The sequence below is a fragment of the Ipomoea nil genome, unplaced genomic scaffold (assembly GCF_001879475.1).
Source record: "Ipomoea nil cultivar Tokyo-kokei standard unplaced genomic scaffold, Asagao_1.1 scaffold2036, whole genome shotgun sequence".
In the NCBI taxonomy this organism is placed as follows: Eukaryota; Viridiplantae; Streptophyta; class Magnoliopsida; order Solanales; family Convolvulaceae; genus Ipomoea; species Ipomoea nil.
This window is the reverse complement of record NW_017618464.1, coordinates 2,991,809-3,013,074: the sequence shown is the minus strand read 5'-3', so window position 1 is coordinate 3,013,074 and position 21,266 is coordinate 2,991,809. Positions and strand designations below refer to the sequence as shown.

At 35.7% G+C, this 21,266-nt stretch overlaps 3 protein-coding genes and 1 non-coding gene across 8 annotated transcripts; all 4 read right to left on the bottom strand.

The window, feature by feature from the left end:
* Positions 1-1,470: 1,470 nt before the first annotated feature.
* Positions 1,471-5,158, bottom strand: LOC109148280 (UDP-glucose 4-epimerase GEPI48-like). Its single transcript, XM_019296166.1, has 9 exons — positions 4,605-5,158; positions 4,185-4,234; positions 3,279-3,414; positions 3,085-3,186; positions 2,571-2,798; positions 2,394-2,472; positions 2,169-2,251; positions 1,981-2,072; positions 1,471-1,891 (listed from the first exon to the last, which is right to left on the bottom strand). Exons 1-9 carry the CDS (start codon positions 4,785-4,787, stop codon positions 1,741-1,743), a joined length of 1,104 nt encoding a protein of 367 aa, XP_019151711.1. The 5' UTR covers positions 4,788-5,158; the 3' UTR covers positions 1,471-1,740.
* A 3,620-nt stretch (positions 5,159-8,778) lies between these two features.
* Positions 8,779-9,456, bottom strand: LOC109147802. The gene has a single exon (XM_019295459.1). The coding sequence runs from the start codon at positions 9,454-9,456 to the stop codon at positions 8,779-8,781; it is 678 nt and encodes a 225-aa protein (XP_019151004.1).
* Positions 9,457-15,404: 5,948 nt separating this feature from the next.
* TRNAA-CGC lies at positions 15,405-15,477 on the bottom strand. Its single transcript has one exon. It is a non-coding gene; the product is annotated as a tRNA-Ala (tRNA).
* Positions 15,478-16,524: 1,047 nt separating this feature from the next.
* Positions 16,525-20,239, bottom strand: LOC109148179. Of its 5 annotated transcripts, none has more exons than XM_019296016.1 (7): positions 20,053-20,239; positions 19,160-19,226; positions 19,016-19,074; positions 18,848-18,937; positions 18,593-18,732; positions 17,148-17,205; positions 16,525-16,952 (listed from the first exon to the last, which is right to left on the bottom strand). In XM_019296016.1, the coding sequence occupies exons 2-7, from the start codon at positions 19,224-19,226 to the stop codon at positions 16,776-16,778; spliced, it is 591 nt and encodes a 196-aa protein (XP_019151561.1). In that variant the 5' UTR covers positions 20,053-20,239; the 3' UTR covers positions 16,525-16,775. The 5 variants fall into 5 exon arrangements, with proteins under 5 accessions (XP_019151561.1, XP_019151563.1, XP_019151564.1 ...); XM_019296018.1 differs by having other exon boundaries at positions 16,525-16,949; XM_019296019.1 differs by having other exon boundaries at positions 16,525-16,946.
* Positions 20,240-21,266: the final 1,027 nt, after the last annotated feature.

Here is a 21,266-nt window from a genome sequence, read left to right as displayed (position 1 = left end):
CTTGTGGTGAAAGAATAGTCTTCTCTTGTGTATGTGAATAGCCTTCTCTTGGGAGAGTGGTGTAGGAAGAATGACATGTCTTTCTATGTGAGAAAGAATAGTAAGTGGGAGAATAGTACTTGGGAGAGTCCTCCCATGTGTAGATGAATGAATGGACCCCCTTTCCTCTTGTCTTCTCCTCCTTTTTATAGCTAGCCAAGACTCAAGATTATAGCCATGGGGGGTAATTAGTAGGCTTTATGAGTAATAGTGATGGCTTAATTGGGTAGTAAGTAGGAGTTTATGTGGGGGTTATGGATAACAATAATAATTGGGTGGTTAGGAATTGAGGGGTAATAATTAGGAGATTAATATGGATTAACGGCTAGTTTAGACCGACCTCCTACTCGTGCCGACCTCCGGGTCGAGCCGACCCCTCGGTTTGGCTCATATTTCTTTTGGGCTTTTCCTCTTCTGGGTTTCTCTTCCTCTTCTTGGGCCCGAGCCCACTGGGTTCACACCCCATCAGACGTCTTTTAGAAGCTCGGTGCATGATATAATTTGCTGAGCTAGGAGGGGCGGGTTGCTATTTTCGAAACTCGGCCCGTCAAGCGGTCTGACCTAACGGACAAAATTCATTTTGACGGCTCTATATGAATGTGCTCAGAACAATGATACAAGTATTGATACTATTTGACGCTATACAGTTTTTCAATATAATAATAATAAATTTAGAAAAGTTTTACTTTTCATGGATTCTTCTAATGAAAATGGAGTGCATGTGCACGACTATTGGTCATAAACTTTCTCACTCAACCAAATTGACCCTATCATAGATCATATTGTTGGTGTGCACTTTATTTTAATTTTAACCAATAACCAACTTATACATGTATATTTCATCTTAATCATTATTATTAAACATGTATGTCTATTATTAATTTAAACTTTTAACTAAATAAAACACGTTATTCTATTGTCAAGTTGCTTGTAGTTCAATGTCAAATGAGAAGTTACAGATTTGAACTATAATAAGAGCATTAATTCATTAACTCTTTGTATTTCAATAGGTTCAGAAATTATGTATAAACAAATACTACATTGTAATAGAGTTAGTAGTACTAAAAAAAAAACACCCTATTCTATTTGATACCTTCTCACGTTACCATCTTTCCTTAATCTCTTCATATATATTTATTTTCAAGAATGGATAAATGGGAAGGTGATAGAGCTGTAGAGCATGATAGTATTGCTGTCCTGTTATGTAATGTTGAATTGGGCTTTAATTAGGTGGAAATTGAAATGGTGCAAACACGCGGCAGCTGACAATGAAGTGGTGTGAAGTACTTTGTCAGATTTGCTTGATTCATTTGTTAATGTTTAATAATATTTCTAATATAATTTTTAAATATATAAATTTAATATTCTAATACAGAACTTAATATTATATAAAATTAAATTAAGAATAACTCAAATCAAATCAACACATAAAAACAAACAAACCCAAAAGAATTGTATTTAATTAATAATGCAAAACAAGAAAGGTAATGAATCGAGTAAGTAATACAAAAACAATATGTATTTATCCTATTTGTGAGGAGTGGATGGAGGGAGCTAAAGAAAACCTACTTAAATTCAGCAACAACAAAAGTTGGATGTTAGAGAAATAAATGAATAGTACTCAAAAAAAAAAAAAAAGAATAGTGACTGGTAGGGGTATTTATGTAAGTAAAGTAAAACACACATCCTCTTCTCCTCCTCCTAGTTCTGTGCAAGGCAACCTTGTACTTGATTCCTGGGAAGACAGGGCAAGAAACATGCAGATTTCTGAGGAGATCCTTCATAGCCATAGGGGTTTCTGCTTGCCCAATTCCACTGATCTCTGCACATCTCTTCTATCCCATATTTTGCCCTGCAAATCACTTTTATCATCAACAACCATTGTTTTTGCCCAACAATTCCAGTTGTTTAAACTACTGTTTTATCGATCGAGGCACTTACTTCCAGTTTAGCTCGCGTTCTGCTTTCGCTGTTGCTGCATATACAGTTTCAGCATCACCAGGGCGTCGACCAGCCATTTTCAGCGGAATTTTCTGTACCCATCACAGAAAAACAACTTAACGTTTACAAACCGAATCTTTGTTAGCTTCAAAACACTAACCCCATTCTAAAAATTCATAGATACATACCTTTCCTGATACCTTCTCGAATGCTGCCACCATTTCCAGGACTGATGTACCTTTTCCAGTTCCCAAGTTGTAAACTTCACAGCCTGTGGGGGAGAAAGCAATATAAGAGCAGATTGATAACAACAGCAATTCACTCGCTCAAATAGTCGATTATTCTAGGAATTGCTATTTATGGTCTTATGGTCCTGAAATTTTATGACAACTATTCACAAGGGTATAGTATACCTATTGAAGGATCATCCAGCTTCTTCAATGCAGCAACGTGGCCGTCTGCTAAATCCACAACATGAATGTAATCGCGTACCTGGAAAGTATCACAAAGTGGTTGTGGGTAAAGACATTGGTACACAATACAAAGAGAACTTGAGGGTCAGGTAAGTAGGTCATGGTTTCGACAAATACCCCTGTACCGTCCTTCGTTAAGTAATCATTTCCGAAAACTGTCAATGCCAGTCGCCTCCCGACCGCAACTTGTTGAACAAAAGGCATGAGATTGTTTGGGATTCCACGCGGATCTTCACCAATGTAGCCACTAGGATGGGCGCTAACAGGATTGAAGTATCGCAGCAATATGATTTTCCATTCCGGGTCTGATTGGTGGAGATCCCGACATATGTCTTCAGTGAAAAGCTGGAAAAAAATAATTTTCTTCGTTATGTAAGGCACACACATACACATTAGATAGGCACACTTTTCTGAGTACTACTGACTCTATTACAATGCAGTATCTGTTTATAACTACTTTCTCAACCTACTGAAGCACAAAGAGTCAATACCGCCTCCACTGAGGCACACTTAGACATACCTTCTTAAAATATGAGCACATAAGCACTTGTTTTGTTCAGATACAAGAATGATCCGTTATATTTAATAAACTATACACATAATAGAACGGGAAATATAGCTTGAAAGGTACCTTGGTTCGTCCATATGGATTTGCAGCACTAATGGGGGATTCCTCTGTGCATGGAACCTCTTTCGGCCAACCATAAACAGTAGCTGATGACGAAAACACAAGCTGAAATTATCGGGAGGGGGAGTTAGGACAGGACAGGACACACAGCCAAAGATTTGATAAACACGAAGATATAGTGAATCTTGGTAAAGTACTTTTTTACATCCATGGGCAGCCATGACTTCCAGAAGAGTAATTGTACCAATGAGATTATTGTTATAATACTTCAAAGGTTTCTGCACACTTTCACCAACAGCTTTTAAACCACCAAAATGGATAACAGCACTAAACCTGCAGAAAATATTCGGTTGGCGCTTAAACATAATACCAAATGCAACATAGCCATTAAATGATTAAAAGAATAAAAATAAAAATAAATAAACAGCTTAAATATAATCTTCAATATGATCAAGGTCCTGGAAGCAGTGAAATGGATTTTCTTAAGTTAAATCCTGAATACAGTACAGAGTAGTTACTGAGGAAAGGTATTGCGTGAAAGTGCAAACAGGTGAAACAGCTAAAGATATCCGGAGAGAATGCACTTTGAACGCACAGACAGCTCAGTTGATTCCTGAGTGATAGATTATGGGCAAGAATACAAAATTGAGCCCATGCAGCCCAATGTGGTAGGCTCCTTGTGGGAGTCAAGAAGTAGTCCTCTCGCCTAATGGGCTGCTTCTGTGATTTATCCCTCCACTATCTCTTACCCGCTACCACTATCCGAACGTGTGCACTGGGTAAACTGTGCCTTGTGACCCTAATTGGCAAGGTAAACCAGCCTAGGTTGCCCATAGCTGACCAGCTCAGACCAATAGAGCCGGGATTCGAACTCATGACTCGGTGACTGTGATTACAAGTTTGTATCCTTTAGCCATCTTGGCTGGGTTACCCCTCCACTATCTTGTGGTGTCGGGTTGTGAGGACCTAGAGCTAGAGAATTTCGACTTTTGTGGGCAAGAGAATGCACTTGGAATGACTATGCCGCTATGTTTCTTTAAAATTTCCAATACCCGAAATAAATGGAAACCAGAATCAATCAATCAATCAGTATAGGAACTAACTTCTTAGAGGAAAAAAGACTTTCAAGTGCAGGCTTGTCACGGAGATCCATCTGCAGTTAAATTCAAAATGAAACATTCATCAGATTCTTTAATTCCAAAAGAGAAAATTTTCTTTTAAAAACAGCTGCAAACTCCACTTGGAAATTCTATATGAAAATTAACTTATTCTTAATTCCTATTGGTTCATATAGAAGTGAGATAAATTCATCAAACATTCACTAAAAGAAAAAGCAAAAACCACATGGAATCGCAAGATCCCGAATCATAAGAGGAAGTTAAAAATTCTCCCCCTTCAATTTTACCTCTCCAAGATTACAGGGGTATTAATTGAACATTTTCCAGGCATAATAACACTTTAAAAACTCAATATTCACATAAACAAATTGAATAACCAAAGGAGAAACACAAAAGAAAAACCACCTGTTGAAACTCAAGATTGTGGCCGTGTCGGCCGGCAAGCTCCTGAACTCGTTTGATGGCAACAGCAGAAGAATTATCCAAATTATCAATCACAACAATCTTGTAGCCAGACAGCAGCAATTGCAACACAGTGTGGCTCCCAATATAGCCTGCTCCCCCAGTCAAAAGAATGTTCTGGGACATCGTTTCTACCAATTCAATAACCAAACAAACTACCCTAGATATCAGTAAACGGAAGAAATGTGTATAATTGAGAAGAAAACGGAATCTGGGTACTGAAAATTGTTGGAAATTGTGATCTGGGTAGGGCTATTTAGGATAGCAAGAGCTCGGAAAGGCGAGTCCCAGCCCGCTTTATATGTGTGCGGACCAGAATGGCTGTGAAAAAAGGCGGGGCTTTTTTGGGGAAGAAGAAGAATAATGTGAGATGTAGAACGTGCTGGAAGGTTTTGTCGGTATGTCCAACCGAGAGAGGGGGCCGAAGATCGTCGTGGCATTTGACGGTTGTGCCGGCGGAGATATAGAGCTCATGATTCAACAGTAATGAATATGAAATATGAATATTCTCTTCTCCTTCCGCGAATAAACACAATGGGGACGCCTTTCTTGATTTTCATTTATTTATTATTTATTTTTTCATTAACACATTGCAAATGTACATACATACAAGACTTATACTATATGTACTCCAAAATTATATTTTTCACTTTTACTCACAAGTAAGGATTTGATATTTTATCATGTGGGTCCCAAAATAAGTGTCTACATCAAAAACTTAAAACTTGTGAGAGGGAATAAAACTTTAAAGTAAGAAATGGGAGTCCATGTAATATTCTCGGTCAAAATACTTCTGAAGTCCATGTACTATAGTGTTTTGTTCAATTTAATCATTGTACTTTTATTCTGTTCAATTTAATCCCACTACTTTAAAAAGTAATTAAATTAAGGACAACCGATAACGGTGTTAATATTACCGTTAACTTAGCTTACGTGGCACTGACATCATGATATTTTAATTTATATTCCAACTCATATATTATTTTATAAATATTTAAAATTAATTATTTTTACCATTAATATATTCATTAATATGTCCAAAATAAATAATTACAAGCATGATGACATAAAGTGTCCAAATCTCATTAGGAATATGGTTGTAATTATTTATTTTGGACATACTAGTTTAATATATTGGTAGTAAAATAATTAATTATAAAGTAATATATGAGTAGGAATATTAATATCATGATGTGACAATGATGATGTCAACGCCACATAATCACCGTTAACTATTGTCCTTAATTGTATCATTTTTTTAAGTACAAGGACTAAATTGAACAAAATAAAGGTATAAGGATTAAATTGAAAAAAACACAATAGTACATGGACTTCTTGTAAAGTAAAGCCTAAATATAATGATGTGGGTTCTATGTTAATTGATCATGAAGGAAAGTTGCTTGCTAAAAAAATTGATCATAATGTGGTTCGTGAAATGATAAGCATGAGCATCATTGGACATGATTTGCCGTATTCTTTTGTTGAATATAAGAGAATTAGAGAGTTGTACAAGTATTTGAATTCTGATTGCAAATTCATAAGTAGGCATACAGCAGCAGCAGATGTTTATAAGTTTTATGAGAAAGAAAAAGAGAAACTGAAGAGTAACTTGAAAAGAATTTCTAGTAGAATTTGCTTGACTTCTGATCTTTGGATCGGACAACATGCACAGTTGAGGGATATATTTGTTTAACTGCTCATTATATTGATAGTAATTGGAAGTTAAATAATAAGATATTATCCTTTTGTGCTATGTCTCCCCCACATACTGGAATTCAGTTAAATAAGAAGCTTCTAGAATGTTTGGAAGAGTGGGGAGTAGAGAAAAAATTGTCTTCTCTTACTTTGGATAATGCTTCTGCTAACGATACTATGCAAAATATCTTGAAAGGACAACTTTGTTTGCAAAATAATTTGTTGTCTAATGGGAAATTTTTTCATACGAGATGTTCGGCACATATATTGAATTTTATTGTGCAAGATGGGTTGAAAGTGATGGGGGATGCTTTGAATAAAATTAGAGATAGTGTGAAATATGTTAAAGGGTCGGGGGAGGATGAAAGTGTTTCAAGAATGTGTTGAGACAGTTGGTCTTCAACTTAAAGTTGGTTTGTCAACAGACGTGCCCACTAGATGGAACTCAACTTATAAGATGCTTGATAGTGCTATTAAGTATTGGTGTACGTGCTTTTAGTAGTCTCCACTTGCTTGACACTCATTATAAGCATTGTTAGGGGTGTGCAAAACCCGAAAAACCCGACCCACCCGAAACCCGACGGGCGAGTCCGTGGAGCGAACCGTATCCGAATACCCAACCGGATCCGACGCTACGCTATTAGACGGATGCAAGGGGTTCGGGTGGGAGGCAGTAAACGCCACCCAAACCCGTCCGATTACCCGATAAAACCCTAGGGTTTTTTTCCGCTATATAATACGATGTCGTTTGGTGTATGTATATATATTACTCATTTCATTGAGCGCAGCCGAGCTCTCAGTTCACTCTTGACTCTTCTAGACTTCTCTCAATCTCTCATCTCTCATCTCTCATCTCTCGTTCTCTCTTTCGCTCTGGTCTTTGAGACTTTGAGTCTTAGACTCTTAGTGTCTTACTCTCTAAGACTCTGAGAGTCTTAGTCTCTGTTTGTTAGTCTGGTGGAAGCCCTATTCGGAGACTCGGAGTAGCGACTGGCGGAGTGGTGGAACGGTGGAAGCCCTAGACCCTAGTCTGGTCACCGGAGTCTGGTGGAACTGTTGAACGGTGGAATAGTGGATTCGAAGCCCTTTGTTCTCGAGGGATTAAATCTGAGAAACGAAGTAATTACTGAACCCTATTTACATTTTCGTTATAGATTATTGTGTATTTGTCTTCTTGATTAGGGTTTCTAATTTTTATGATTATTTGGACTGTGATACTTGTAAATCCGTTGAGAAGTTCCGGATTGCATGTCACTAGTCCTTTGAGTTTGAATTTGTGAATTGTGTGATTAGGGTTTCTAATTTGTAACGTAAATATGTGGACTCACTGGACTATGATACTTGTAAATCCGTTGAGAAGTTCTGGATTGCATGTCAGTAGTTCTTTGAGTGTGAATTTGTGAATTGTTTGATTAGGGTTTCTAATTTGTAACCTAATCTGTGGACTCACTGGACTATGATACTTGTAAATCCGTTGAGAAGTTCCGGATTGCGTGTCAGTAGTTCTTTGAGTGTAAATTTGTGAATTGTTTGATTAGGGTTTCTAATTTGTAACCTAATCTGTGGTGGAAGCCATACTACCCTAGCCCCTTGCCACTGTGTGTTAAATACTGAAATCCATATAAATGTTAAGCATGATGGTATTTGTGTGGAAGCCATATAAATGTGGGAGTGTGTCTTGTACTCATGTGTGACTGAAATCCATATAAATGTGGTAGTGTGTGACTGAAATCCATATAAATGATGAGCATATAAAGTAGCATACACCTACTTAGCTTGAATGCCTGATTATGGATTTCATTGTAAATTGTAATTTGTAAGTTGTAAGTTTATGGATATGTGACCCTTAAATCATTTATGTGCAATTCTGCATACATGATGAAATGTTCAATTCACTGAATTCTGCCTGTTTAACACTTTAATTGATACATGTGTGTATGTGACAAAGCCCATTCTCTGTTGATGATTTTCAATGAGTGATTTCCCATTCTGTGTCACTGATACTTTCCCCTTTTTAGATGGAAAGTGTTAGTGGTGTTACTGGTGTATCTGGAACCCAACCTGAGTTGGAAGCACCTGCTGTAGAGACTGTTACTCCTCAGTCTCAGCAGCCTTTACCTCCACCTGTTCCAAAGAAAAGGAAAGAGGTTGAATCCAGAGCTCCATGTTGGGATCACTTTGAAAAGATCAAAGACAGTGAGGGCATTGTCATCAAAGGAAAATGTATATATTGTGCAAAAGTGTATTGTTGTGAGACCAAGAAACATGGGACTTCTCTCAGACTTCATGTGGTAAACTGCCTTAAAAATCCTCACTCTAAGGAGACAAGGCAGTCCCTACTCACATTCCAACCTGCACCTTCTTCTGCTGGAACTCAAAGTAGTGAAGGAACTGAAGGGGTGTTGGGTACTTGGGTGTTTGATCAAGACTTGATAAGGAGAGCCTTAGCTGAGATGATTATTTTAGATGAACTTCCTTTTAGGATTGTTGAGGGACAGGGTTTTAGAAAGTTTGTTTTAGTTTGCTGTCCTAGGTTTGTGACCACTGCCTCCAGGGCACTGCCCTCCCTCCAAACACCACCCCCGTCCTTGAGTCTCTGGATCACATTTTTCTTCTTCCGGTACGAGGCATACTTGTGAAAGAACTTAGTATTCCTGTCAGCCCCCTGAAGCCAGTGCTGATTAGCACGCTGCCTCCAGAAAACCTCCTCCTGAGCTAGTACCACACTCAAATGCTCATCTAGTTGCCTAAACCGTGCCAAAGAAGCTGGATCTCGACTGCCCCGTAAAGCATTCATCTCCTTTCTAATCCCTTTAGCCCGTTTCCCATACTTATGATGGCGATCACCACCCCACCTCCTCAAACCCCGGCCACACATGCCAAGCCTAGCCTGCAAAGCCAAACCCGGTGAATTAGACCACTCCCTCTCCACTACCTCCCTGCAACCTCCATCCAGCAGCCATGCATTCTCAAACCGGAAACCCCGGGGCCTCACCACATGATCCGCCCCTCTTATATCCAGAAACAAAGCAGAATGATCCGACGAGTCAGTCCGAATATTATAGACCCTCGCCCTATCATTAGTCTGTAACCAGTCCATATTCGCCACCACCCTATCCAGACGCTCCTCTACCCAGCGAGCAGTCCCTTTACCACGCTCTCACGTGTAAGGATACCCAATCATATGCAGTGTCATCAAACCACAATCGTCCAAAGCCTCAGCAAACCCCTCAATCAATCCAACAGGATGCGGCCGCCTCCCCCTTTTCTCTGACTGCATCAATAAATCATTGAAATCCCCCACAACCACCCACGGCAAGTCAGAAACCCCCTTGAGTGAACGTAGAAAATCCCATGCAACCCTCCTCCTATCCCTCTGAGGATACCCGTAATAACAAGTCAACCTCCACAACGGCTTATCAGGCAAAGAAATCTCCAAATCAATATGATTAGACGAATATTTAATCAAACGTGTCCCATTATTCCTGGCCCATAAAAAACACAATCCCCCTCTTTGTCCATCACTATCCACCGCAAAACAACCATCAAAACCCAATCTTACCCGTAGCCTCTCTGCATGACTCCTGTCCACCATAGTTTCCATCAAAAACACGAACTCGGGCTTCTTTTTGGACACTAAATCCACCACCTCCTGAACTGTCCGTGGATTGCCCAAGCCAGTATTTTCCTTAATTAAAATATAATATATACAACTAAATTACTTGTTATATGATAATTTTAATAAAATAATAATTAAAGAAGGGGAAAAGGATATAATAAATGTATGATAATAGTGATTGAGTCGAGTGCATAACGACTCATGGCAACCAAGTTGGTTAGTGATTGAGTTAATTTATTCAATAATACCAGAGTTATATAATAATATAAGGATAATTTTGCCAACAAAATGTAATAAGGACAAATTTATCCAACAAAAATGAATTGTACAACTTTTGAACTGTAATGCATACCTTTGTTATACCACCAAAAAAAAAAAAAAAAAAAAAAAAAAAAACTAGAAACATAACCTTGGTTGACATATATAATATTCTTATTTTAAATATAATATGATTATAGAATAATTCAACTTAGCTACCTAAACAATATGCACCATTTCATAGTCCAAAGAATTAGTATTTTGAAATATCGTTATGTACCCCATTATAATTAAGATATATGTCAATCAACACAAATTTGCTTGCAAGAGTCAAACTAATTGATTTATGCATACAACATTGATGACATAAACCACCTTAGTCATTTAGAGCAATTTCATTCACATGATTGGCAAACCTTATGAATTTATCAAAAAATGCCACATAACCCGTTTACAAAGTATCATAGTATCGACATATTAAAAATAATATAAATGTGTACTCAACACTACATTTTGATTATCTTCATATCCATTTCACTGTTTGTACCAACTTATTAGTGTTTGAATTGTATATTATTTGAACGGTTGAATCATATCCCCAATCAACTATTTTTCTGACAATGTTATAATTGACATCATAGTGCCTTATTTGTACACGTTTAATAATAAGACTTGTCATCTCTATCTTTATGTAGTATAAATATGAACTCTTGTGTGGAATTAAATTTCACTATTGTTATATTTTACTTTTTTGTTCTTGATATATTATTCTCTAATTGATCTAAAAAAATTGAACTACAATTTCTATTTCTTTTTTTATTTTCATTTTCTAATAAAATCAAAACATAGAAGGTTTACTATACTTATCATTTTTCTTTATTCTTTTATTTAACCTCCTCCATTTTCATGATTATCTTTTGGAATTAAACAAAACAAATTCACGGTATTAGATTACAATATTCGTTTTTTTGACTCGAGTCAATGCATAATTGCTAGTATTGGATATACATACGTTTAATGAGCGGGAATTAAAAATGCGTACAAAATAATAATATTCTTTTGGTGATACCATTTTTCCAAGTTGTATTATTAATGAATCTGCAATTATTAGGATGTCCCTCCTTGTACCCAACTATGAGGTGTCCACATGGGAATCCCAGAAAGCAAAAAGCCTGTCATCCAATACATTCTACATTTTTGGTAATAAAATAAAATTAGGTCCAAAATTATAGACACAAACCGACTTCAATGTACCTTTTTCCAAATCAAAGCAACAATCTTACAACTTAGCATCTCCTCCTCCTTACTCAATTACAACTTTCAGTGACACACATACCTGTTGGATGCCACTTAATTTGTTCTTCTTGGTTTGGATGCCAAGTAATAATAATAATAATAATAATAATAATAATAATAATAATAATAATAATAATAATATGATGACAAATCTGTTACCATTTCAAATGATTGATCACAGGACCGTCTCCATAATGGAAGCATTGAAAAGTATATAATATATATTACCTAGTAAAGAATCATGTGTTCTAAAAAAAATATTTATTTATTTATTTATTTATTATTATTATTATTATTATTATTATTATTATTATTATTATTATTATTATTATTATTATTATCAAGAAGAAAACATGATCAGGACTATGTGGTCTAATGGTATCCGGGTTGGACTTCCATTTAGAAGGTTGTAAGTTCGAGCCTTTAGTGGAGGTGTTATTGACTCTTTGTGTTTCAATAGGTTGCGAAAATATATGAACAGATATTACAATGTAATAGAGCTTGTAGCATTCAAAAAGAAAACATGAAGGGACACACCACTTAGTATTTACTTAATGGTTACTTGCTATAGGATGCAAAACGAGGTGAATTGCACTATTTTTCAACTTAAAAGGTCTATTTAAGACTTTAAAAAAATTATGACTTAATTGTAATTTTTGAACAAAATTGAGGGTGTATTGAACCCTTATATTTTGAGTTAATTTCAACAGTACGTATTGGATTTTATTGAGTGAGGCATCCATTGCTTCTCCACTCTAAGGTTGCTTACACACATCAATAATAAAATTGTTTATGTATACTGAAAACACCCACAAATAAGTTACAAATAATTAGATTAACCAACTATTCTAACAATGGGCATTAGGATGTAATTAAGGCATGATTAAAGTATAGAGATTGAACTAGTTTGGTTGGTGTGAGTGATCGTGCACTCTCATCTTTTAAGGGCATGGACGGAGCTAGAAATTGAATTGAGGGAGAGCGAAGAAGTAGGACGGATTCAAAAATTTTTTTCAGTAAAAGCGAAACATTAAAACAAAAGAGATAATTCAAAAAAAATAAATTACTTAAGATTTTTTTTTTTTTTTTTTATAACCATTACTTAAGAAATATAGTTGTAAATATCGTTGGATATGTGCAAAAAATAAAACACATCGAAACTTTATAAAAATATTCATAACAATATATAAAACATAATTAATTTGATAAAATAATTTGAATAGAAAACACATTATAAATTACACATATTAAATATTAAAAAAGTGATTGTGTTGAAGTCATAGGAGGACTCAAAAATATGTAAAACTATGTTAATTGCAAGGATTTGAACCCAAAACCTTTCTTATTAACAAACACATGCCTTACCAACTAATCTAACTCCCTAGTTGTTGACATTTACTAGTTTTTTTTATACTAATATTAAAACATATACTATATATCTATATACTAATAAGAGCCCAAGAGAGTTAGGCCTATAATGGGTAGAAAAAATGGCGGTCACAGATTTTAATCAAATGAATGGCTCAGATTGATTAAAAGATTGATAAGATTTAAATTTTACACTAAAATTTCCTAAAATACCCACACACTGTTACTAATTCCGTTAAAATTTTAAGAATTGCCGTTAGTTCACCGTTAACTTACTCATTGATTTCAATAAAAAAAAAAGGTCTTAGGTTCAAACCTCATCCCAATCAAAGTTGGCATAATTAGTACTCTATTTTACTCTTATTAAATTATATAAATAATAATTTAGTAGCTACAACAAAAAAATTATAGATATGCATTTCTTTAATTTAGAATTATGTGTCCACAATGCCTTTATTCAAAAAAAAATTATTTATTATCAATAATCAATAAATTAAATAAGAGAAATAATTGTATTAGTTATATTGTCTTTATTTTTCTACAGTATAAAAATTCTTTATATTCAAATTTATTAATTGATTATATTCGCTACATTGTCCTTACAATGTCTTAATTCAGTGAAAAAAAATTATTCATTATCAATAAATTAATTAAGAGAAATATTTTCATTAGTTATATTGTCTTTATTTTTCTCAAATGTAAAAAATTTTACATTCAAATTCATCAATTGATTATATTCACTACATTGTCTATTATCTTTTTTGTGCACTATTTTTCTAATTAAATATCAAAGTTATAATACAAAATAATGCTATATATTTATTTACCAAGTATTTTATTAATACCATAAAAAAATTAAAAAAATATATATAATTAATAAAGCCAACCATATTAACTACTTGAGAGATTTTGTGACAAAGATCAGAGAGTATTCAAATCACACAACAAATTGAAGTGAGAACTACCTTGCAATGTCCTTGTTTGACAATCAGCAGTTAGCGGATTATATTAGCGGATTTGACCAACGAATTTATTTAATTAGTAACATTGGGTAGAAAAAATGACCGCCAAATTATTAAATCAAATGAATGGTTCAAATTGTTCAAGTTTTAATTTTTTTTTAAAGTTTTTCTAATTTATCCTTAATTATATGATTATCCATTTAACTTTTCCGTTAATTCACCGTTAGTCTAATTCTAATATTAACGTCTAATATAGAATTATAATTACACCATTAATCTAATTATAATATTAAAGTCTTAATAGAACTTAACCACAAATCCTAATGTCGAAATCTCCTCAAACAATATTAGTATATATTTAATATTTTATGCCCTAATTTTTATTTGTTCTCCCTTATGTCCCGTATTTGGTTTCAACCATACCTATACAGTTATTTTATTGACAATTATAATCAATCTTGACTATATTATCTTGCATTTGTAAACTTAGAATTACCTATTTAACCCACACGGGCTTAGCTCAATGGTTTAGTGGGCAGTATTTGGGAGAAGAGACCAAGGTTTGAACCTCGGCGGCGGCAGTGCGGGAATTATGTCCAAAGTGGGCAGATTCCTTGTTCGTTGAGTCACCGTGATTTATTTACAACTTCCCACAATGCTCTGTCGGGTCGGAGCGTGGGGGGCCCTTGGGGTTGGGGACTCAACCTTTGGGAGAAGAATTACCTATTTAAATACGCAAATTCAACCTTCAATTATCTATGCATGAACAATTTCAATATAATCTTGCCTTAATATACTTTAAAGTACTTATTTAAAAAAAAAAAACATTGGGCATTATCCAATCGCGCAATGCGCGTAAAAAACTAGTACATATATACATATAAAGATTATATATGGGGTGGGGGTGGGGGTGTGGGTGGGGGTGTGGTGTGGGGGGACAGATGCCTGCCCTTTTGCTCCGTCCCTATTTAAGGGAGGTCAAGACTTCGAACCTCTTCATGTACGAAAAAATTAATCTGATCGACTCTTTGCCCTTTAACTCGGCCTTATGGTATAAGTTTAAATGTGTCTCCTATATTTAGAATTTGCTCAGAAAGGTGGATTAATAAAGAATGAAGGGAAACTGGAGCTTCAACTTCAATGAAGCTCCATTTATTATTCCATTATAAATAAACTTTATATCATCATATGACATAATAAACACATTAAAAATTGAAGATGAATTATAAGAACGATTATAGAGTTATAGTTTATTACAGAGTAGTTTAAAAGGGTGGGAATTTGGATTGTTTCTAATTATGCTTTAATCAATAAATTTATGATAAAAGTATTATACATTAAAAATTTAAGATGAATTATAAGAATGATTATAGAGTTATAGTTTATTACAGAGTAGTTTAAAAGGGTGGGAATTTGGATTGTTTCTAATTATGCTTTAATCAATAAATTTATTATAATTGTTAGGCAAACAATGGAAGAGAATCTCCTACAATAAATAAAGTTGAATAAGAGCGCCGGACACTTCACAACAAAAATGCATAAACATGGAGGTGCGGGGAATCGAACCCCGTGCCTCTCGCATGCGAAGCGAGCGCTCTACCATATGAGCTACACCCCCGTATGAATACTTTCTCCAATATTAAATATTTAGCTTTATTAAAGAATTTGGTGGGTTCATGAAATTTCCTTCATGGGGCAATCGATGTGGGACTGGAGTACACAGTTTAGGGACCAATCATTATTCAAAATTTGATTGCCACCCAAGATTCCCTTATAGTTTGGACAGCAAACAACAGCACGTTAATGTCTCACTATGTGATTATTGGTTGAGAATGTTAACTTTTCCAAAGTTAATCATGAGCTCCGAAAAGGGGCAAATGCTCATCTATTTGGAGGTTTATATCCCTCCCTAATTCTCATTTGTTTTGTGGTTCAACTTAAAAGCAATAATATGTATACTAAGGACAACTTGACTTACTATAATTTTGCGCTTTTTACATAAACATTCTCTTATTACCTTTTGTACGTTCAAGTGACAATTCTCAAACAATGCTTGGTCATTATATTTATGCAACGTTGGCTTCAAGTTTCTAAGAGCATGACAACTCTTTCTAAATCTATTAAATGGATCAAGAAGGAATACTGAGGAGCATTAGTACACAACAAAGCAACAACCCCAGATTATCAAAAAAAAAAAAAAAAAAAAAAACAACAACCCCCCCAGATTATCAAGAAAAAAAAAAAAAAAAAAGCAACAACCCCATTGCTTTGGAAAGCAAGGGATTATCTCATTTTTTATGACAATGTTCTGTTCTAGACGTTATGAACTTATGATTACTACTATTAGGATTTGCACTATTGCACATATCAAATACTTTTTGCTATATATGTATCCGGCTTTATTATTTCCTTTTGAGTCATGATTGTTTTCCCATGTGCTTTCTTGTACCTTTTTGTTTTAGCATTTTCTTGATAGTTATTTGTATTTGGTTAGCTTTGTTGCTTTTGCCTAAATATGCTCCGCGAATTGTGTCCAAACTGAGAGACATCCAACAACTCACAACCTATACTTCACCATAACCAATATTTTTCAAAGTCGAGCTTTTTACCCTTCCAATTTCCGTATATGTTTAGTATTGGTCATATACTCAAGGATTCATAGAGAGGCAAAAGTTAAGCTATGCTAGCAAATCGAAAGTTGGCTTATCCACAGATAATTAAAATACAGATATAAAAATAGTAAGTATATTCTATACATTCATTGCAAGGGAAAGATATCAATTGGGGTCACCAGAAACTACAAAGCAGCAAGCCACAATTATCATTCATTGTTCAAGGCAACCAAAGTCTCAGAACTACTTGTAAAGGACACTACTGTCCCCCTTCTCACTCCCCGTCGGTAGTTTAGTATCTCTATCAATTGCCAAAACGGCCTCTTATCCATGGCGCCTGATGCTGGCTACGTCCATTTTTTCTTGCACCATTTGTCTGTTGAGAGGTCTTCATCCTTTGTTCCTTCATATTTGCAAACAGTGAATCCAATGTCTGAGGCTTTTGTTGTGACATAAACTTGATTTCCTGCTGCTGCTGCTGTGCAAAGATGACACTCTTAAGTATATTATGAGTTCTGAGAAAAATTCAGCAGCCTAGAAACCTAAAAGAAAGGCGTGCCATTCCGTGCCTACAGTCTGAACGTGTTTTCAGGACTCGAAATGTACAACATACTTGTAATAGTGAACATATACTAATTCATCCAAGATTGATTAATATGTACATAGGTGCATGTACCTTAACACTGAAGCCACCTCCATTTGCAACATTCCTCTGAACCAGTGGAGCAGCAAGCCTACAAACAGTAAACAACAATTGGAGCACAGGAAGGAATCATCAGGAATAACTTACAACAGGGATATGCAGAGCATGGCATTGAACGCACAACCATGTAATGAATGAGAGGAGCCCAAGCACAGAAGCCTCGTGACAATGTAACACATGATCTGAACTCCTCCGTTGGGGGAAGAAAATTTTATGGATCCAAGAATGTGGAAAGCAATCTCTGTGGAACTTTGCACAATGCTCAAAAGTGAATACAAGACTAAATCCCCTCTCGAAGCATCATTAGCAAGGCAGGATGCTAGGAAGTGATTATGCTACCCAACACTAAAGTCAAAACACACTACATCACCCCCACCAATATTTTTTTCCCTCCTTTTAATTGGTACAACCCCATGATATCACACAAGAAGCAGCACATGCCATCTCCTCTGGCTTCTGATATATTTTGGGTATGACCATCCAGCATACTCTCAGATGCAGAAAATTTTCAACACTTCTAACCCCTTTACTACTTGAACCAAAAATATCGAAAGCATATTTAAGGTCAGAGAAGAAAATTTGAACTAGACAGGACTGTTTGTATTCTTGAAAGTCTGAAGAGAGCACATCCCATACAACCTGTGGGCATGTGCTTCATGCTTTATTCCATCCCACATTTCTGGCCAGCAGAGTGGTTGCAGAAATGAAATACTACATGAAATGCAATTACACGGTGATTGACGGTGTTAATTCCATAAGTTATGCCCTAACAAGAAGCAATAGCCCAATAAGAAATCCACATGAAAATCCTGAGAAATGTTTCACATATCAACCCCAAACTTAATAATGACATTTTTTCAACCACAACTATCTGTGGCAGTTCAAAATCTGTCCTTTTTCTTGCAAAAGGGGAACTCCAAGTTCCCAGGAAATGCATGGTGATGGTAAGTCTTCTTCTTTCATGTCAACTCCCATAGGAACCTTCAATTTTCATTAAACAAATATCTGCACCCTATTTGGTGTAATCCAATGCCAATCAAATTAGTAGAGCTTCAACAACAATCTAAACACACCTCAGAAGGCCCAAACATTATGCTTCTAATAAGTAATTGACACCACCAAGTTCCATCTTAAACAAGTTAAGGCTTAATCAATTTTGTAGAAAATGTATCCATCTTCATATGAATGTAGTCAACAGTAAATGGTTAAACAAACTTCACAAATTGCATCTTCCATTTTACGCCTAAACCAATCAAAAGCTCCCTTAATAGAATAAGCTGAGACAATAGAGAACCACATTTTACCTACACCAGATAAGGAATTCACTTCAACTCAACAGCAGCCAGGTGAATAATCCACATCATATTACAGTATTCTTATAGTGCATGCTACACATTGATAAGGCATGTAAAACACACCTCTTTTTATTCATATTGCCATTCCTGTTTCTGCTGAAGGCTCTACTGCGAATAGGAGCAGTGGCAGCTTTTTTAGCTGCTTCAGTTGCCAAAGGAAACTGATTTCCCTGAAAACTTGATCTCCTCTGAGCAAGAGCCCCCTAACAGGATGAACAAAAGAAATCATCAAAATCAGTATATTCAAACTCAAAAGATTATGTCATCTTCTGATCAAACATAGACCACAACACAAATTACTCCATTTCATTAACATACCTGTCTAAGAGAGGACCTTGTGTCCATGAACTTCCGAATCTTTGCAGATTTATCTTGAGCAGCATTATTAAAAGTTTTTTGGCTTCTATTCTGCAAGCATGAAAAAGGAGAAAATGTTTAACAGCTGGATCTTGAAAAGCATAAGAGAACCCCAAAAAATGCACGTACCGAAACTCTTTTCCTCTTAGACTTGTTTGAATTATTCTTGGACATTTTGATAATGTCATCTGCAACAACAGAAGTCAGGCAAATGCAAGAGAATAGGAAGACAAAAGCAAATGAATGGGGAAGTAACTATACAAATATGCATACCTAGTGTCATTTCCATTTTCTTCTCCGTTAGTGCAATTGCCTCACTAGTTAGTGGTTTGGTAGCCATCTGCAGGGGAAAGAAATGGTTCATAAGATATCACTATGGAAGTTCAGCGATCAGGGAGTCATAAAAGTCTAACAAGACAAAGTATTGCTTTATCAAATATGAGAATAAACAGGTGTAAATGAACTAAAACAGTAACTAGATGCATGCATTTATACCTAGTAGAGAAGAATTATATTCGGAATTCACCTATAAAATGTATTTAAACTAGCACACACAATTCAAATATGCAACTATTTCTTCATATTAAAGAAGTATTACAAATATCCTAAAATAATTGACTGATATTTTTCTTCAAAATATAATGAGTCTATGGACAAATATAACAGACAAAATCCAAATGACGTCTACAACAAGCAGCTTCAGTCTTCAGCTTACCATAAAAATATGGAGCTCAACCTTTTAGAGTTGCCATACAAAAAAAAAAAAAAAAATTACTCCGTAAAAAAAGGCTCCAAATAAAACACAACAATATAATACCTATAGCCGCAGAGCTAAGCTTGGATCCTATAGGGGAAATCATGGGATAACAAATCAAAATTTTAATTATTTATAAAATAAAAGAGTTCAGTGCTTCATATGAAGAAAAAAAACAATTATCAATAATTGCAAAACCTAGGGTTTCGAAACCACGAAAAAAAGCTCCAAAAAATCACAGGACATAATACATCCGTCATCCGTCATCCGTCATCCGTCATCTTAATGCAATAACAACATATTGGTACAGATGTATACGAACAACTACTCCGTACCTAGGGAACTAGAGAATGCAGAGAGAAACTAAAATCCAGGAAACTTTGCAATCAATCGAAGGCTTGGTAAAACATACCTGTAAACGTTGGTTGTATTTGTGCTCGTGAGGGGAGATTCAAGTGAAATTTAGGGTTAGGTTTTGGGATTTGAAGAAGACGTGAAAGAGAAGCTTCGTAGAGTAGAAACTAGAAAATGGCAGGAAAGGTAGATAGCTGCAGATCGTGAAAGCGACAAATATTTGAGGCGGGGATTTGATGAGGAAGAGCCTGAGACTAGAGAAAATTACACTTTTGGCACTATGACTATAGTGGAGGTGGTGATGAGAACTGATTGTATTATATTTTCTGAACTTGATTACAATGAGATCAGATGATGTGAATATATAGATAGAGAGTCACAGTGTGACAATGATAAGAAGTAGAGAGTCACAGTGTGACAAGGATAATAAATTCTAAACAGACTCATATACATAGAGTCCTAATACTCCCCCTCAAGCACAGTGTATACTAGTAACCTGTAGCTTGTCCCTTAAGGAAGAAAATCTAGGTCCAGGTAGAGCTTTGGTGAAGATATCAGCAAGTTGATCCTTTGTGGAGATGAAGTTGACTTGGATATCGCCCGAAGCTACTCGATCACGAACAAAATGATAATCAATCTCCACATGCTTGGTGCGCGCATGAAAGATTGGATTGACACTCATATATGTAGCTCCTAGATTATCACACCATAATTTTGGAATGGAAATACCCGGAATCTGTATCTCACGCAATAATGACATAATCCATAGAACCTCAGCACAAACATCTGCAAGAGCTTTGTATTCAGCCTCAGTGGATGACCTGGCAACAGTTCTCTGTTTCTTGCAAACCCACGATATAAGATTACTCCCCAAGAAAACAGCAAAACCACTCGTGGATTTTCGATCGTCAGGACAACCAGCCCAATCAGAATCAGAGAAAGCATGAATGTCTCTAGATGAGCACCGTCGTATGTGTAAACCATGATCAACTGTTCCCTTAACATACCTGAGTACCCGTTTGAGCTGCTCCCAGTGTGATATGGTGGGGGCATGCATATGCTGGCATAACTGATTAACTGCAAAGGATAGGTCAGGTCGTGTGACAGTGAGATATTGCAGTGCTCCAGCTAGACTCCTGTACTGTGTGGGATCATCATATAGATCTGAATTGAAGGGGACAGTTTTCGAGACAGAGATAGGTGTAGAAAGGGGTTTGCATTCAGACATTCCAGCCCGTTTTAAAATATCATTCATATACCGTTGTTGAGATA

Coding starts and splice junctions, on each gene's coding strand:
- LOC109148280 (XM_019296166.1), bottom strand. CDS start 4,787: ATGTCCCAGAACATTCTTTTGACTGGGGGAGCAGGCTATATTGGGAGC. Junction 4,235..4,604: donor ACAATCTTGAGTTTCAACAG/GTGGTTTTTCTT, acceptor ATTTAACTGCAG/ATGGATCTCCGTGACAAGCC. Junction 3,415..4,184: donor AGTCTTTTTTCCTCTAAGAA/GTTAGTTCCTAT, acceptor TATTTTCTGCAG/GTTTAGTGCTGTTATCCATT.
- LOC109147802 (XM_019295459.1), bottom strand. CDS start 9,456: ATGGACTGGTTACAGACTAATGATAGGGCGAGGGTCTATAATATTCGG.
- LOC109148179 (XM_019296016.1), bottom strand. CDS start 19,226: ATGGCTACCAAACCACTAACTAGTGAGGCAATTGCACTAACGGAGAAG. Junction 19,075..19,159: donor GAAAATGGAAATGACACTAG/GTATGCATATTT, acceptor CTGTTGTTGCAG/ATGACATTATCAAAATGTCC. Junction 17,206..18,592: donor GGCAATATGAATAAAAAGAG/GTGTGTTTTACA, acceptor TACTGTTTGTAG/GCTTGCTGCTCCACTGGTTC.